This window comes from Podarcis filfolensis (assembly GCF_964270895.1).
Source record: "Podarcis filfolensis genome assembly, chromosome: 11".
In the NCBI taxonomy this organism is placed as follows: domain Eukaryota; kingdom Metazoa; phylum Chordata; class Lepidosauria; order Squamata; family Lacertidae; genus Podarcis; species Podarcis filfolensis.
In genome coordinates, this window is record NC_139613.1 from 24,656,420 (window position 1) to 24,674,656 (window position 18,237).

An 18,237-nucleotide genomic window follows, 5' to 3' on the forward strand; every position below is an offset into this window, starting at 1 on the left:
TGGATAGTATGACTACAGCGTATTGGAAGGCTGCAAGCAGAGTGAATCGATGGGCCCATCTCTGTTGCTCAATGGATGGGGGTGATGTCGTCTGTTGCTAGCTGGCCTCGTTGATGCTGGGGTGGGGTCAGCTTGGGATTCTTCCAACAATGCTAAATAATTGGGGAGAGGAGGGAGGACATCAGGTGTTTATGTCGTGGCAGAGGTATTTAATGCTGATGTACTAAAAGGGAGAAGGAGCACATAGTATTTTTAACTGCTTTTCCTTTCAACTCTTCTAATTGCACTCTGAGGACTGTGTTTTTATTGCAGCGTTACAGCTACACATACTCATATAATGGAATTAAGTGTGAGAGGGTGTGTGAGAGATGAGGCTACTCATTATTCAGCTGTGTAATTTAAGAAAGGATAAAAATTCTTATTCCAGCTTCAGAGTGACCCAATGGGGGTGTGTGGGTTTGGGTTTTCCTCCTTGCCACAGTTGAGACAGGTGGGTGAATGAAGCAGACAGGGTAGAATAGTAGTCTAACTGAGTAGAAATATTTTCTGCATTGGAATGGAGGCATTCTGTACTTCTGATCTACAAACCAATTCTCATGATTCTAAGAAGTAAAACTCTGGCATTGCTTGCTTCAGCCAGTGGTGGAGGAAGGTGGGAGGCCCTGGATGCCATTTTCCTACTTGGAGAGACGCTTTGATATTCCAGCCTTCCTCAATGCAGGTACCTTTCAGATATTTGGACTACAGCTCCCAGTAACTTCAGTTTGCTGGCTGGGACTGATGGGAGTTGTAGTCTAAAATGCCAGGAATGTGCTGTGTTGTGGAAGGCTGCCTAGATCTTAAAATGTAGTTTTCAGGTTTACATTTAGCAATTAATTTGGTTTGGTTAGTCACCTGTCATCACCAAGTGTTTCTAAAAGTCTGTTTCAAAAGTGGTTTGACAGGATGACTGCTGTTGGAAGAAAATAACTATAAGGCCTTGAAAACAATTCAGTGGTTCTTTAGATGAATTGAGTGTTTCCAAAACAATGAGATGCTTAATATCTAAAATCCCAAGGGGTGATATTTCTGTCAGTTAAATGAAAAAGCATTGGGATTCTGTTTGTGTGAAAATTGGTAGCCACATAAATTTATTTTAATGTTTCCACTGTATTTTTCACTTTATACAAAATAAATAGGGAGCTCTTTTCTCCCTGGTCTTTAAAACTGCCATATTCAAATAAGACCACCTGCAAATAGCCTTGGATCTAGTCCTTTTACTTTTAAGGAGAGTTTCCTGGCAGGATGGGTTTTTTGTGGATTTCTGCAAGTACAAGTGAAGTTCCATGGGTCCAAGTAAGTTAGGATAAAATTGCAGGAATGTTGGGTAGCTTAATTGTTTAGAGAGGGAAACAAAGGTATGTTGCTGTCAGAACTGTGACTTGTAATTTTTCCAGCATTTTTTATTAAACATTTGTAAAATGTGATATAATACAATTATAAAATTTAAGACTTGGTTATAGTCTGCAGTTTGTAGAATCACAGTACTAGCAGTATATAAAATATTTACAAATTTAAAACAGTTTTTGTTGTTCTTGTATACAGTATCTTTTTTTTTTAAGAGGAAGACTGACCAACATACAAAACTGCATAGGGTGTAGGTGATATGAAAGTTGACTATTAAGATTATCCCAGCAACTGTTACTGCAGTTTTTAATAATGTCATAGAACCATAGAATTGTAGGAATGGAAGGGATACTGAGGACCATCTAGTCCAACCCCCTGCAATGCAGGAACATGCAGCTGTTCTACACAGGGATCGAATACAGGGACCTTGGTACCAACTGAGCTATCCATGTCATATATAGATGAATGGATGGGGTACTTACCGAAGACACATTGAGATATATATATATATATATATATATATATATATATATATATATATGTGTGTGTGTGTGTGTGTGTGTGTGTGTGTGGCAAGACGGAAGCAACACAAGCATTTATTTCTTTAAATGATTTATATGCTGCCCTTCAGTTAATGAAATTGTCAGGGTGGCTAGCTATTCCAAGTAAAATACTGTTAAAGAAAAACAATACATAAAATTAAGTTAGTACAAAAATGAAAAACAGAACAGTATAAAATCAGTCTGTTAAACCCATATTAAGTGGCTTACCTGAAGGCCTAGGCATATTGGAATGTGTTTTACCAGGTGTCAAAAGAGCATCATGTTTGGTGCTAAGTGAGCCTTCTTGAGGAGGACAATTCTACCTGTGGACACAACACCACAACTGTAAAGTTCCTCTCTACAGTTAGCACCCATCTAATATGAAGGTGATAAGACTATTAGGAGTGGTTCTGAAAGAATATCTGTATAATATTCAGGCAGTTGCATGTGGGAAGAGATGTTCTATACCACTGGCCAATTTCTCTTGATGCCTCCATGTGATCATGTATGTTTCTAAACACTGCTTGATTCATTATAAAAATGCAGTTTGCCATTCATTTTCAACTGAAGTGGGTGGGTAGGCAAGTGTTTCCCACCACCTCCTGGAAGCCACTGAAAGAGCATTTTGTACCTTAGGGAATACAGAGCAATCACTTGTTGTTTCCCATCGTCTGGTGTACTGACAAGACAGAAGGAAAGTTTGGTCAAACAATATGTTACATGCAGATGTGTGTGTAACCCTTGGCTCAGCACTTGGCTGGGGACAGAGTCTAGGGGATATTCTATTTATATTAAATTTTTGCTGAAGCCCCAAGCCAAGAAACCTGGGACTCCCAATTGAATGGCTGAGTAGCAGCCCTCCCACTAGGCACACCTACTCCTAAGGTATGTGCAAGAAATGGCATCCTGTAACTAACAACAGTGGATCAACAAGAGGTTAACAATGTCGGAAGCAGTACACAAATCGATTTTAGTCTAAAATGTCCTATCTTCCAAAGGAAGTCTTATGCCCTTACAGTTAGTTTAGGGTGCAGTGCAAGCAGCAACTCTCAACAGGTGGCACCAGAGGATGGTATTGCTTCTCTTAGGTGGATTTCTGAAATAGTGATTTCAGACAGTAGTATTATAGCAAGCAAAGCTCAGCGATCCCTAATTGAAACATTATACTGTATGGGAGACCAATTTTCTCCTCTTCACAAAGAGAAATGTATCTTTCTCACCAGATCTGTGACCGCTGCTCTCCAGAGGCCACTTTCTGTTGGGGTGACCTAGCATCAGCACAAGTGACTTAGGCAGCTCTGGCCAACATGCAAATGCGTGTGGCATGCTGGGTTGGACACATGTTTTCTCTGCACTTTCTGCTTCCACTTGGTGTTACCTTCTCTGCAGCTTTAAATGTGTTATCTCATGGTTCTCTTTCACAGGCAAAGCTACTTACAGAGTGTTGCTTAGAATCATGAGCACAGGGATACACAACCCCCTATTTCCTGACTCCATATTGCCCCTACAGCTAGTTTGCTGTTTCTTCCAGTGTTCCACTTGAACGTTTGCCTATATTTGAAACTCTGAAGGGAAAAATAAAAGAGAATTTGGAATAAATAAATGATGAACAGGGAAAGGGTTAAGCACCAACAAAGCCACACATTTGATTACTCTCTGGAAGTGCGAGTACTCTCTGTTTCGAAAGAGATGGTAATGTGTCATATAGCTGGGTGTAATATGTAGTTTGTCCTGAGGGAGGGAGAAAGCCGGGAGCAAAAATGACACAGGGTTTGTTTTCTGTCCTCCACCTCTTGACTTGGGGATTCCTCAACTTCAGTTGGATACCCGGACATGTGGGCATTATAGCAAAATAATGTGCTGATCAGCCTGCCAGGACAGCAGCTCACATTACTTTTATGAAAAAAGATAATCGGTAATTTATCCCAGTCTTTTAAGTTCCTGGAAGACAATGGCAAGACCAGTATTTTAGATTGTGGTTAAATATGTAATTTCAGAACTGAAGGAATAAAGTTAGTCTGCCTCAGATAATGATTGGCCATGCAGTCTCTTCACACTAGTATTGAAAGAGACCCCACCCACATTGGCATGCTGGTGTCCATGATTCTCAAGTGCATGGCAGGCCTTTTTGTGCACCCAGTTCAATACTTAGCTTCAATTCTGGGTTGATCTGTCAGCTTTATCTGCTCCTGCACTCCTTGGAAGGCAAGGCTGTCTGAGGGGCAGAGGGAAGTCAGTGACAAAATAATTCTTTTCTATTTGCAACTGTGTGGTGTAATATGACCTAACTTCCACTGTGGCATGAACTTCAGTATTCTTGTCTTCTACTTCCTGGTTAGCCAGCTACTACCTTAGTCATCCAGAGCAGCTGTATTTGTTAGTGCCTTATGTGTAACACCCCATTGTTTCTGCTGCTGTGCAGTGCTAGGTAATTAGCAGCAAGAAGAATCACCAAAAAACATGCCAGTGTCTGGATTTATAGACAAGCAAGAATACTTCATACATGAAGAGGAATATTTAATGGGGCAAGGTAGCTGTGACTATGATGAGTTCTATTAACTTCAGTGAAAACGGGACATCTGCATAGATGCTCTGTTGATATATGCTGAAAATGGATCCTGTTGAAGTGTCATTTATTTTTTGCACTTATTGTGTAATACATATCTAAGGTCAGAAATGCCTTTTACACCAAGAATTGTAGTATGCACACTGTGGTTTATTTGTTGACATTAGACCCCATTACTTCCATTTTTTATGTCCACTCCCATTTTGAAAGTTAAGCCTTTTACTTAAGAAAAAAAAAAAACTTTTATACTTTGTAGAAATGCCTGATTATATAAAAGCTGCTAGAACTGCATCAACAGTATCTTTGGGTGCTTGGGGGGTGGAATGGACGTTTAGCCCATTTAGTTCAGTAGTGCTTACTTCTTGGGAGGTGTGTTTGGACTGGCAGCTGCAGAGGGTAGAAGAGAACTGAGGTATTGAAAACTTGTTAAACTTAGACTGCAATCCTGTGCCATTTACCTCAGAGTAAGTCCTATTGAACTCAGTGGAGTTTTCTTTGTAGTAGTCCTGTAAAGGACTGTACTGTTATTCTGCAATTTAAGCAAGTCATGAAAAGATGTGCACATGAATTACAGTAATGCGCTTCTGAGACATAGCCACCTGAAAAAGCTAATTAAAGATTCAGCTCTCTGCATCTTCAGCTACATGGGCCTCTAGTAGCAGGGCTTCCCTACCTGAGACTCTGAACAGCCTCTGCTAATCCTTGTACATAATACTGGGCAAGACTGACCTGTGCTCTGACTCGGTTTAGCATTAGGGCATTTCATACATTTGTATGATGAGTAAGCATTGCCCCAGAGCAATTAGATGAGTTGGCAAGTGGCTATTAGCTTTTTAAGGATACCATATTGCCTCCCATGCTGTTTAACTTTCCATTCTTGCAAGGGAGAAAGTAAGAACCCTACACCTTGTTTCCACAATACTCTTAAGCTCAAAGGAAGAAACAAGTTCTAAGGCTTGAATGGTACTGTTCACTTTTCCAGCTCATGAGCTTTCATTCTAGGAGGGATAATCCTACCTGCAGTCTGATACAGCCAAGTGTAGGGCAATATTAGGGCTGTGCTATGTTCTCTAGATTGAGGGCACAAGGAGAAGGGGACGACAGAGGACGAGATGGTTGGACAACGTTCTCGAAGCTACTAATATGAGTTTGACCAAACTGCAGGAGGCAGTGGAAGACAGGAGTGCCTGGCGTGCTCTGGTCCATGGGGTCATGAAGAGTTGGACACGACTAAACGACTAAACAACATGACAGCGTCATCCGCGAATAGCAAACTTAAGTGCTAACTAACCACTAAAGTTTTATTTGTAATGCTGCACTTAGACTTTCTGTTTGCTGCTGTTCTACAGCTTAGTGTTTGGGGCATAGATTTTACATTTAATGAGCAATGGAAGGAATAGATCACCATGCAGATATGTAATTAATGCAATTAGATTGAAGTGTAATATTATGACTCAACCTTTAGACTAGTTTTTTTTACTTCATGTCTTTGGTGTCTGAATCATACAATGTGTAATATTATAAAGTAAAACTAGAACAGGCTTTGTGGTTATAATAAATAATCACGGATTGTGTAGCTTGAGGTGAGGAGCAAAAGTGTAAGAGGAACAAGTCAAAAGATTTACATCTTAGCAGGGTGGGGATAAGGATATTTCACAGACATTGTCAGTGTCTCGCACAGTGAGAAGTGTGCCTCCATTTCTGGTAATCTTTCAGTCATGTGCATTTTCCGTATTTTCCTTTTAAGGGAGATGCTGTAGAAAGAAGACACATCTCTCTGACACTTTAAGTCACCTTGCAACCCCTGTATTGGGCATTGAAGAAGTCATAGGAGCAATTTTTGTGAGCTTTTTGCAGCCTTGATAACCTGCAGTTTGGGTGTCTTTGTGGTTCTTCAGAAGATTGCCTTCACTCTAAACTAGTTTTGTTCACTTTTGGTGAAGTTGGCTTATAGCCAAATCTTACTGGCTGCGAGGCATCACGGTTGCTAGAAAGAGGAACTATTTTCATACACAAAATCTTGCCAATGCTGCATGTGAGGCTCTGCATGTTAGTGAACCAGCACAATGAAGTAAGCATTTGGGGGGGGTGTGTGACAGGGTTGGAAGCTATTTGGGGGGCCTTGGAGGTCTCCTCACATTAAAAACGCTCAGTGGGAAACATGCATTCCTACAAATATGTGGAGTGTCAACAGAAAGAATGGAAAAGAACTGCTCATGTAGGAGAGATAAGGATAACAAAATGTGAAGGTAGGGAATTGCAGGAAGAATAGACCAGATTATAAGGAAGTATTCTGGTTTTTTTAAAAAAGCATCTAAGTGTATGAAGGCAGACTTTTGCAACCTTTTTACTGGAGTATAAACAAAAATAGACTTGTTAAATATTTAGGATTCACACTGAATCATTTTTGAATATAATGGGTAGCATGCCTACCTTTCACTAATTAGTTTGCTTGAAGGCTTTGCAATGCAGTTTGTGTTATTATATAGTCTCTTATTTAACTTTGGTGAAAAATCCATTTGGAAATGGTTTGAAATCTGTTTTTTCCTTGGTCTCATATATCTGAAATACTCAATCTAGTGTATAAATAGTTAAAAAGCTGTGCTAGATCAGATGAAAAGTCCATCTAGTCCTGCATCCTGTTTCCGAGAGTTACCAACCAGAAGACTCTGGGAATCTTCCTTATAGGTCATCAAGGGAATAGCCCTCTCACTGCCTCTGCTAGCAAGTGGCATTCAGACGCACACTGTGTCTGAACCTGGAGGTTCCATATAGCTAGGAGCAATGGATATATCTCTGTGAATTCAATCCCCCTTTAAAGCCATATTAGCTAGTGAACATGACCGTATCTTGTGGCAGTTTTGTCTGTTATGAATCTCCTGCCATTCAGTTATATTGGGTGAGCCTGAATTCCAGACTTACATGAGAATGAGAAGAATCTATTATGTTCTCTTCCCTTCCCTAGGCATTTTTTTTTTGTAAATGAAAATCCCTCAAATTTGCTTGTAAGTCCTCTCTTTGCAGGGAAGTTGCTTCAGTTTCCTGATAGTTTTGGTTGCTTTTCCTTGCAACTTTTCCAATGCTACAATGTCCTTCTTCAGACGAGGGAACCAAAAATCCACAGTTACGCCTTATGTCTGTGTCTAGGATGTGGAATTCCTTGCCCATTCCTACTAAGCATCATTGGTACTTTTTTTTCAGGCACCTGCTGTTTACACCATTGATTATTGTGCACTGTCCTGATGTTAATGGTGCTCCAGTTGTGGAAAGGAATAAGAATATTGTCATACTGGTCTATTTTATTTTCATTCCCAAGCATGGGATTTGCCTTCTCATAGGTACCATATCATGGGCCATATTTTTTTTATTAAACTATCCATAACTTCAAGATCTGATTAGTTATACCTCAGCAGTTTATTACTCCAATGTGCATCATTTTATACTTACTTTACATAGAATTAGCTCATTTGCCATTTTATTGCCCATTCTATTTACCAATTTGGAGAGTTCCTCTTGGATCTCCATGCTGTCTACTTGAGTTTTCACCTTCCTGAATAAATTGATGTCATCTACAGACTTGACTATTTCACTGTCTACCTCAGCTCTAGATGATTTATGAACCAATTAAATAACACCTGTCCAAATACAGATCCTTAGGGACACCCCAGTACTTGCTTGCTTTCATTTGCAGAAGTTTTCATTTATTCCTACCCACAGTACCAGAAAATAGTACCAGAATCAGGTATTAAAACTTCATCAGATGTTTAAAGCCCAGGATAACAGGAATGTCTTCACCTGTGTCTATAATAGTCATGTGTAGCAGTGTTGCTGGTTGTCCACTGAGTTGGTGAGCTTCATTTGACAGCAGCACAAAACCAAACCCACCCGTGTAGAATGCTCTTCCAGTAGACATTCAAGAGGCACCTTTTATATTAACCATCAAATGTTTGTTGAAAAATTCTCTTTGCCACCAAGCTTATGCAGACAATTAAGAAAAACATTTTCTGTAATAGTCGACTGGGGATCTGTTTTAATTTTTATGTGTTTTTTATTGCAATTCAGTTTTTGGTAAATTGTTTTGATATTTTTTATATAAAATTGTGGCATATAATTTTTTAAAAACAGTTGAAGCTCTTTAAAATCAGGAGAACAATTTAAAGGTGGTGTAATCTATCTGTACCAATAATGTAGCACTGAGCAGACTGCATTGCTCCTTTTCTTGTGCATCTTTGTGTAGTATTTTGATATCTTGACTTGAAAAAATACTTGTCAACTTTGTTGAAAGCCATGAACTGAATGCCCTTACTATAAGACTATAAATCATATATGTAAACTCACTTAAATGAATACAGGCAGCGACCATTTCACACAAGGGTTTCATTCCCAGCCCCTGTGCATGTCACGGAGTGTGCATAAGTTCGCCCTGCCCTGTTATGCCCCCATTTTGCCCTGTGCGTCAGTGATCGCACGTCAATTGGTCACATGCTTAAAATGATTGTCACCTGTATTCACTTTTTTACAAGGAACTCTGTCCATTTTATGCATCTTTAAGGAACTGTAGAATAGCTGTGATTCCAGTTGAGCTATCTGGGTGAGAGCTTATTTGAGGCGCTTGTTTACTTTTTAAAAATCACATTTTTGTCTTGCCCTTCCTCTAAGGGTCACCCCCCCTTTACATTTTTACAACCTTAGGGTGTAGGTTTGGTTGGAAAAAACCAAGTAGGCCAAGATGACACAGTGAGGTTCTTGGGTGAGTGAGAATTGAACTCTCTGTACATGCCACTAAATCAAACCATGGCTTAGTGCAAGTAAGGAAATGTGTGAATTCTTGTTGTGAAGCTCATGACCTCTGTGCTCCTCCCCCAGTCCTGTTGCTGTCATGCCACCAAGGGTTAAACCATAATTTGGCGCTGCTCTAGGAACCTGCTTGTTTGTGCCAGACTATAGTTTGTCTTCATGTTACATACAAACCTGGTCAGTGTATACTTCAACCATCTCAAGGTGGAAACATGATTTTTCTGTAAGGGTTGTCACTCATTCATGCAGTTGCAGCTGTGTTTCTGGAAAGAAGTATTGGGAATGGTGTTAGTCTACCCTGTCCTACTTGTTGCATGCATTGCTACTACTGAGGGTAGCATAGAACATCTAGTCTTTCATGAATTCTGCAAGTCTTTTGCCATTGACTCTTCTCTACTTGTGATTTCATAAGTGCATTGCCAATGTGAAGGCTGGTAGGGCTAGTTGACTAGGATGCTGATGCATCGGTCAAGTTTATTAACAGAAACTTAAATTTTGTATCAAATTGCATATGGATTCCACAAGTGATGAAAACTAGTACAAGGTGCCAGATAGCCAGGACAGTTACCGTAAGTGACCAAGACTGCTTTTGAAATAGACAATGTAGGGATTGACGTAGGAAATGTCCCTTTGTTCTGTGCCTCTTGGTGGCCTTTGGCATGGTATCTTGGTATTTTGTAGGGCTGCCCATGGAAGTTGATGAGAGTGATCTCCTAGATTGCTCTTTTTTGATACAACATTTCTGAATTATCAGGTTGGGGGATGGTTTATCAGATCCCAAGGAATTAATCTCTCTGTGTCACAAGGTACATCTTAATCCCCTCTGCTGTTGGAACCGTTGAGGGATATTGTTTGAAAGTTGAAAGTGAGATACCATCAATATGCTGAGGACACGCACTGCTTTATTTTTTGTTGCATTAGTCTAGGTGGAATACTTTCTGGTTTTGTCCAGTCTAGCTACAGAAGATTTATTTTTGCTTATTGGGAATCTGTGGTACCTCAGGTTACAAATTTAATTCATTCCGGAGATCTGTTCTTAACGCGAAACTGTTCTTAACCTGAGGCGCGCTTTCACTAATGGGGCCTCCTGCTGCCACACATTTTCCGTTCTCATCTTGGGGCAAAGTTTGCAACCCGGAGCAACTACTTCCGGGTTAGCGGAGTTTGTAACCTGAAGCATTTCTAACCTGAAGCGTTTGTAACCCGAGGTACCACTGTAGTAATATGCTTCATATACTGTAACATGAGGACCTGAATTTATTTTGTTCTTCTGAAGAATCTGTTACATAGCTACTGTATCAAGTGGATTCATAATCATTTTCCTAATTGCTTTTAATTATATAAATAATATTTCAAATAACAAACATCCTAAGATGTAGCTGATGTTGAAGCTTTTCTCAGGAGATTAATTTGACTCCTGCTCACTAGTATTTGAAATGGAATCTCATTCATATGTTTGGCAAGCTTAGTGTGGCCCTAACTGGTTGTTTATCACATTCTTATAAAAAGAATATATATATGTGAATTTAGAACAAAAAGCCCTTTAGAGCTAGGGCAGTCTATATCAGCAGGTAACAGAGATATATCCTCTCACAGATTGTCATTGTCAATAAATATTCATTTATTTTCAAACATTTGTCAGTTCCTGAATTCTGTGAGTTCAGTTCTGTGAGTATTGTTTAGTAGCCATAGAACTGCAGAAGACTTAACCTTGGGAGGTGGGCAGTTTCTTCATGTTATGAAGAAACATACTTTGGGGAATCTACCATCTTCATGGTTGTGACACATCATATTTGAACAGGAACAGAAAAGCATTATGGTTACCTCCTGGTTTGACCAATACATCATAAGTTTTTAAATTTTCACAAGATGAAGTTAGAGGGGAAAGGTCAGACATAATTCCTGTAATCCAGCCAAGGAAAGTTGTGTGCAGAAGCAAGCTTACATGTGAACAACCAACATGGATGCAGGTATCCATTTGTATTCATATAGGCAGTACTCTTGTTCCAGTTGAACTGGCTACTTGTATATTTTTATGATTGTGGGAATGTGCATCACAATCCAGAACAACTACCTGTTGGGCAAGACTTGTATGCAACAAGAGCTAGATTGCGACCATAGTTATGTGAAATTCCTTTAGGTCAAGAAGTATGTATAGTCAGAATGTTAGACAACACCATTCTTGGTTAGTTTTTAAGGTTCTGGTTCATTCTTAATTTTTCTGTCCCTGCAGGTGTATGTGTATTCTTAGGGTTCTGTCCATACCTTATTCCCCTCCGCCTCTGCTCCCCCAGTTCTTAACCAGAAGTGGTTCCCATCAAATCCCCACACCATTCTTAAAAGTATATTGAGTTCCAAAAACAGTTCTGGTATTTGGAAAGTTGCTGCCACATGCATGGTATTTTTCTCTGGATGTCTTTAACCAGCTGTTCATTCTCAGATTCTCAAACTGCATTTTGAGCTCATCAGAGTTTTACAGGCAGTTTGAATGGTATCTCGGGCAGCAGATGAAATTTTACAAAAGAAGTTTGTGTGAGAGTTTATCATACACAGGTTATCTCAATGTCTTATTGGATTGTGTATGCCTCCACCTTTCCTTTCCTTTAGGCTATCAGGTTTGGCCAATCAGAAGCAATAACTGGGTATTTTCTTGGATTCATTTCTTTCGCACATATTTTTACCCTTGCTTCCAGGTAGGCAAATTTAGCTTTATAGCTATGGTATTCAGGAACACATCACATCTTTTTGGATGCGTTTGTTGCTTCTCTCATGGCAGAAATAATTATAATAGAAGAAAATTGTCATTTTAATCTTAAAACATGTGTCTTAAATCCTTTTTCTGTCCCTTCCATGCTTTTTTGTATCCCAAACCAGGTCACTGTCGGGAAAGAGATGCTCCCCACTGTTTAAGCATGGTGTGCTAAATTCTATCATTCTCTTAATTGGCAGAAGATAACTTCATCTCTGGCTAGAATTGATTTGAGCAGTTGAAGAAGCTGCATTAATTAGTTCCACTTTAGTACAGAAGAGCACAAGCCATTTTGTTCAAATATATACTCAAATGGATGCTGTTGAGAGAGAGGCAGGAAATGGAATTGAAACTGGGAAGAGAAAAGTAGGTCCCAAGATGTGTGGGGAAGCACTGAAGGAATGAGAGAACTGTGTACGTTGTGAATAGGCGATTAATAGGGTGTTGCCTTCATGTGCTGTGTCATCTAAAGGTTGGGTGTGATCAGTCAGCACCTGAAATAGGAAAGGGAAATAAATTGCTAACATTGTTTTTTGTATGCAAACTATGAAAATTATTCTGTAATAGAAACTGAATGGCAGAGTTTATTCTTTTAGTAAGGTAGAGCGATACATTTAGAAAGGTGCACACTACCATGTGCAATCTGTTGTACATAGGCAAAATAATTATAAGATTATTTTTTTTAATTGCTGCATGTGGTTAAATACCCTGACACCTATTTTTTCTGAGTGATTAGGTGGTTCAGAATTTATTTATGTGTCATTTAGTATCAAAAGAGAAATTTTATGACATTCCTCTCTAGATTTTCTCCTGTCTTTTTCAAACTTCAAACACTGAAAGCAGGACCAAGTGCTCAGGTGTGCTTGAGTAGGTTTACAAATTGTCACCTGCTTAGTTGCCATTGGTGAGTAAGAACCTCCTTCAAACAAACAGGCAACAATGCTTTTGTAAACTGGAAAAGTTGTTTTTCCTTCTCTCTTTTAGGTCATTAGTATCACATTGCAAATGATTAGCATAGGTATATGAAGGGGTTCCAGGGCTTATTTGTAAGGCTGCCCTTATGGGCAATGATCCAAAGGGAGGGAAACGTGTCTTCAGCCAGAGTGTTCTTTGTAGTTTCACAGCTGCAATTTCTATAGCTCAAGACACTTTAAAAACTGGTCAGCAACTCACCTCATCACCTGTGGAAGTTACAGTGGTACCTTGATTCTCGAACGGCTTAGTTGTGGAAGAAATCTGCTCCAGAACGCCGCAAATCTGGAAGCAAGTGTTCCATTTTGTGAACGTTTTTTGGAAGCTGAACATCCGATACGGCTTCTGCTTGAGTGCAGGAAGCTCCTGCAGCCAATCGGAAGCTGCGTCTTGGTTTTTGAATGGTTTTGGGAGTTGAACAGACTCCTGGAACAGATTAAGTTCAAGAACCAAGGTACCACTGTACAACAACATGCAATTGTGCACCTTCCCTGATAATGCCCTGATAAATGGAACCTGCCAGGTCCCATCACTGGTCTGCTTCAACCAGTTGATGAAGACCTGGCTTTTTAACAAGACCTTCAATTAATTGAGTTATTTTGCACTGGCTTAGTTTTATGTTTATTTTGTCCTGCTGGAATCGTCAAATCTGTTGGGTATTGTTATGGTACTATTTTAACCGTGTGTGGGGAGATTACGGTAGTTGCATTGAGTCTCTTCAGAAAATAAGTTGGGATATAACTTTTAAAAATTAATCTTCACATAATTGTCTCTGGCGTTGCTATGAAAACTCATTTATTGCACATTTCTGTGCATATATTGGAGTATATGGGTGCTGTTCCAGAGTAGCCAATGTGGTACCCCCAGTATGTTATTGGACTTCAGTTCCCATCAGCCCCAACCAACATGGTCAGTGGTCCAGGATGATGAAAGTCCAGCAACATCTCAAGGGCACCATGTTGCATACTCCTTCTGCAGCTTCTGATGTAAGTTCTGAGTGTCGTTTGACATTCTGGGATTGATTGATAGCAGTGTTTGAGGAAAAATAAAGGGGAATATAAGCCATATTGAATTTTTTTTTAAAAGGTATTTTATTAGAAATGCAGTTTCTAATAAAGGCCTGCATGCACTGACCAGGTAGTAAGTGTCACTGAAAACAATGGAATTATGGAGTAGACAAGTGATTGCATGTCAGTGGTATAGAAATAAGTGTGATGCATTTTTTAAAAATAATGAATTCCTTTGCAAATGAAATAATAGAGATGGAATAAAGCTGTTTTGATGGAAATTCTATAAATTGTTGAAGGAGTACTTATACTTCCATTCCAGGCCGAATACATGAAGCTATGGTGACATCTTTAAATGAAGATAACGAAAGTGTTACTGTTGAGTGGATTGAAAATGGTGATACTAAAGGAAAAGAGGTACAATATAATCATATTGACTATAAAAAAGTTATGTTTGTTCTCAGTTGATCTTGGTTCAAAATTGGCCTAACGTATAATATAATGGACCATAGGCATTCAGAATGAAATATAAAGCTCTGTGACTGTTTTGAAGATGTACTGGTGAAGTGAAGGCGAACAGAATAGGCTGTATGATGACATATGAAAATAACTATTAAATGCCTGTTTCATATAGATCTGGTTCACACGTCACATTAAACCATAGTTAAATGTGAAAGTTCAGTGTGCTAGTGTACGCTGCTGAAATTACAAGCACTTTGTTCTTCCCTTGCTCATCCTGGCATCAAACAAACTATGAGTCTGGGTTCAGATGTAATGACAAGCAAGACTATAGCTTGTTCTCCAGCAGGGTGGAGGCAGCAGGAGTGGGGGAGGAAAAAAGTGCCTATTATATAGTAGTTTCTCCTCCATTCAGCTGTGCTTTTTTCACGCAACACAAAGGAGAAATAGAGTTAAAATGCTGCCATCAGCATAAAACAGAAGTAGTATCTTGGTATATAAAACTAAACCAGTTGTTGCCATGGTTGCTTGAGATATGTGTCTACACAAATCTGAAACCTACTTTTCTATGTTCAGGGACCCACCCCTCTGGAACATGAAAAACTAATGTTTGGGGGGGATCTCATCCCTCTGTGGCCCTGACTGTGGTTTTTCTGGAGAACAGGCTGCCTGTCTGTCTAAGAGAGCTAGCTCAGAAATTAGCACATTTCTTGGAAAACTGGCAGAAGGAGAAGGCTGGAGTGGGAGAAAATTTTACTCTTTCCTCTTTAAAATACAGGAAGGAGGAGGCTTCACCAGGCAAGGATTACTGAGTGTGGTGGGGATGCAAAGATGACTACCCAAAACTGAAAGTTCTAGGTATAAGGCTGAGCTTACCCTAGCAAGGGCCTCTCTGGGAATCGCACTGCTTTTAGAGGTCTCAGTCACATAGTCTTTTTTTAAAAAAAAGCTAATAAGAGTGGAGTGGTACCTGGAAGGTACACAAATAAGGGATGAATTAACTTTTTTTTTGCCAAAGGAGTTTGTGTGCTGAATTCTAGAGCGTGTTGCAGTACTGAGAAATTCAGGACTGTTATCAGTCAGTCGTTAAATGATATATGGGTGTCTTGATTGAATAAAAATGTTCCCAGCCCAGAGTATAGAAGGGTGGGATACTCCCTTTTCCATTTCAAAGGGTGCTAGTGGGAACTGCAGATTCACTTTGTGCTAAGTAATTAGACATTGCCACTAATCTTTCCAGGCAAAATAGAGACTTTTTACCCAATATAATGATGTGGAGGCTTCAAATGGAAGTGAGCTGCTACTCTGCGGCAATGAAACCATGTGGCCTGTCTTGGGGTTTTTTTGTTTTTTGTTTTAATTAAAATGCAGGATTTATTTGTTTGCTTTGAACAATCTATCTTTCTCATATGCAGATTGACTTGGAGAGTATTTTTTCGCTTAACCCAGACCTTGCTCCTGAAGAAGATGATCCCAGCCCAGAGACCCCACCACCTCCAACACCTTCCGCTAAAGTGAACAAAATTGTGAAGGTTGGTAATATATAATGCAATGTCATTTACTCTTGTTCAGTTTGCCTGTTGCTACATGATGTTCTTTATTTCAGAATTGTAGGTTTAGTTGTTCAATGGTTTTTATAGGCAGTGCACAGAGATGAATCCTTTATTGACCTTTGCCTTTCTTCAGTCCAGCAACACATTTTATATAGCACTGGTCTCCTCCATGGCCCAAGTTTTACCAGTGAGTGGGGCTGTTCACATGACATCAACTGACCTATTTTACCCATGCAGTTTGAATCAAATTGTGCAGGCAAAGACACAGTGCTCTGTAAGCCCTGACAATGAGCTGACCCCTTTTAGGCCCAACCATATCTTTACCTGCCTCACACCTGATTACCAATAGCTTAACATAATTTGCTATTTTACAGCTCATTTACCCACTTTGAAAAGATTCATTTGCTGGCAAGCTATATATATCAATTGGAAATGTAGAGTAAGTTTACTGTTTTTCTTGGAGAAGGGTGTAAAGGATTTCTGAGAATTTTGTTGACTTGCTGATGCTCCCTAATTGCTGAAGGGCTATGAATCAGACGACTACTTAGTTTAAAAAAAGAAAAAAACCTGCGGATTGGCTAACAAATTAATAGTGTCTGTCTTTCTCTAGAATCGAAGGACAGTGGTACCTGCTAAAGTTGAAGCTCCTACTAGAGACAACAGAGGTAAGTTAGCAAATGATTTATATCCCATTTGAAAATGCAAAAAGTAAGGTGATAAATTCCACTTTAATTGTCCAGATCTAATAGCAAAACATTTTGTCTGTGCCTTACTTCCCTGTAAGCTCACTGCCTGGTAATTTTGTTTTACATTTTACCTGCACTCGAGCAGCTAGGATGTCCAGAAGTACAAAAGGAATTACTTCTTTTGTTCTTGAGTTTATGCTATAGTTGGCCCGCTGTGAGAGTAAGGACCTTTCTTTTTTGTCTCTGAGTAATCTTGCAGTTGTATAGACAATTCCCGGACCACTCAGAACACATCAGCTACTGATAAGCAACCTGTCTTTTCATATCTGAGTTATTTTTGCTTCTTATTTGCAGACTTGCTTTCTAGTTGGCTGATAGAGGGAACTGCAGAAGAGAACTTAAGCATTTGTTATATTCAAGCCATTTGAGCATGACAGCAGAGGGGGCTTGAGGGAGAGAGGGAGAAAACTGCCTGGGATGAAAATCTCTTTGTAGTTCATTCCTGTCCTGTTCTCTTTCACTTCACTCCCACACCAACTAGAGGATTTGGTAAATACACCTCTGCTCCACTGCCTTGATTTATCAGTTCCAGTAGCAGTATGAATATTTATACCTAAATAGGGTGTGGGACTCCTCCTACAATCTGCATTCATGTCTAATATCTGGGCTGATATACAGATAATAAGACCCAACTAGTTCCTCACAAAGGTTCATGGAACATGTGATTAACTTACCACCAAGCCCTCTATTTTTTCCTCCCTGATGCAACTTGTTTTGAAATATAAAAGGAGAATTGCTTCAGTAGTTCTGCTGGCCTGGAAACAACATCTACCGATGTGTCATATTGAGGGATTAATTTCATCCCCCCCACCAGCAGTTGATAATAGTTCATGTATAGTCGATTCTCATACTGGTTTGTCTCATAGCATATTCACCTAAAGTACCGGTTTATGCCCTAAAAAGAGTTTTATAAAGGTTTTCTTAATTATAAATTGTTTTGGTTTTACACATTATTCTGTTGATTAACTAATCGTTCTGTTTCGAAATTGGTGCAGTTCCTTCTTTTCTGTTTATGCTCACTGTTAGTAATATTTTTGTCTTTTGTTTTGTTTTTTGCAGTGGTTGGTTCTGCACGTGCGCGGCCTACTCAGCTTCCTGAACAGTCTTCCTCTACACAACAGAATGGTAGTGTTTCAGATATATCTCCAGTTCAAGCTGCAAAAAAGGAATTTGGACCCCCTTGTATGTAAATCATGTATCAAGGATTCATTCATTTTAGGCATTACATGTACATTCTCTTGGGCAATTATATAAATTCATAAGAAGTGAGTTGTCTGCACAATGTTATGCTTACTTAGAGAAATCACAATGTGATTGTTCTTCCACCGTCCTGTTGGTAACAGAGTATCTGTTAGTTCTTCAAAATAATGGCCCATTATTGAAAATTGATCAGACCTTTTATTAGGTCAAACCAAGAGAATAACATGTATGTAAGTTGGTGCCTGCTGTGTGTTGTTACA

At 39.4% G+C, this 18,237-nt stretch overlaps 1 protein-coding gene across 8 annotated transcripts in view; it reads left to right on the forward strand.

Annotated features, from left to right (window-relative positions):
• The window catches only part of KIF2A (kinesin family member 2A), a 54,915-nt gene that overhangs the window by 3,308 nt on the left and 33,370 nt on the right, over positions 1-18,237 (forward strand). For 6 of the 8 annotated variants that reach the window (XR_014539631.1, XR_014539632.1, XM_083576123.1 and 3 more), the window contains exons 2-5: positions 14,342-14,436; positions 15,894-16,010; positions 16,642-16,696; positions 17,837-17,959. Coding sequence is in view for 6 of the 8 variants with exons in the window: in XM_083576123.1 (XP_083432249.1) it covers positions 14,342-14,436; positions 15,894-16,010; positions 16,642-16,696; positions 17,837-17,959 (390 nt within the window). In the remaining 2 variants the exon portion in view is untranslated. The remainder of the gene's footprint in view (positions 1-14,341; positions 14,437-15,893; positions 16,011-16,641; positions 16,697-17,836; positions 17,960-18,237) is intronic. The other 2 variants (XM_083576122.1, XM_083576125.1) reach the window with 1 other exon arrangement.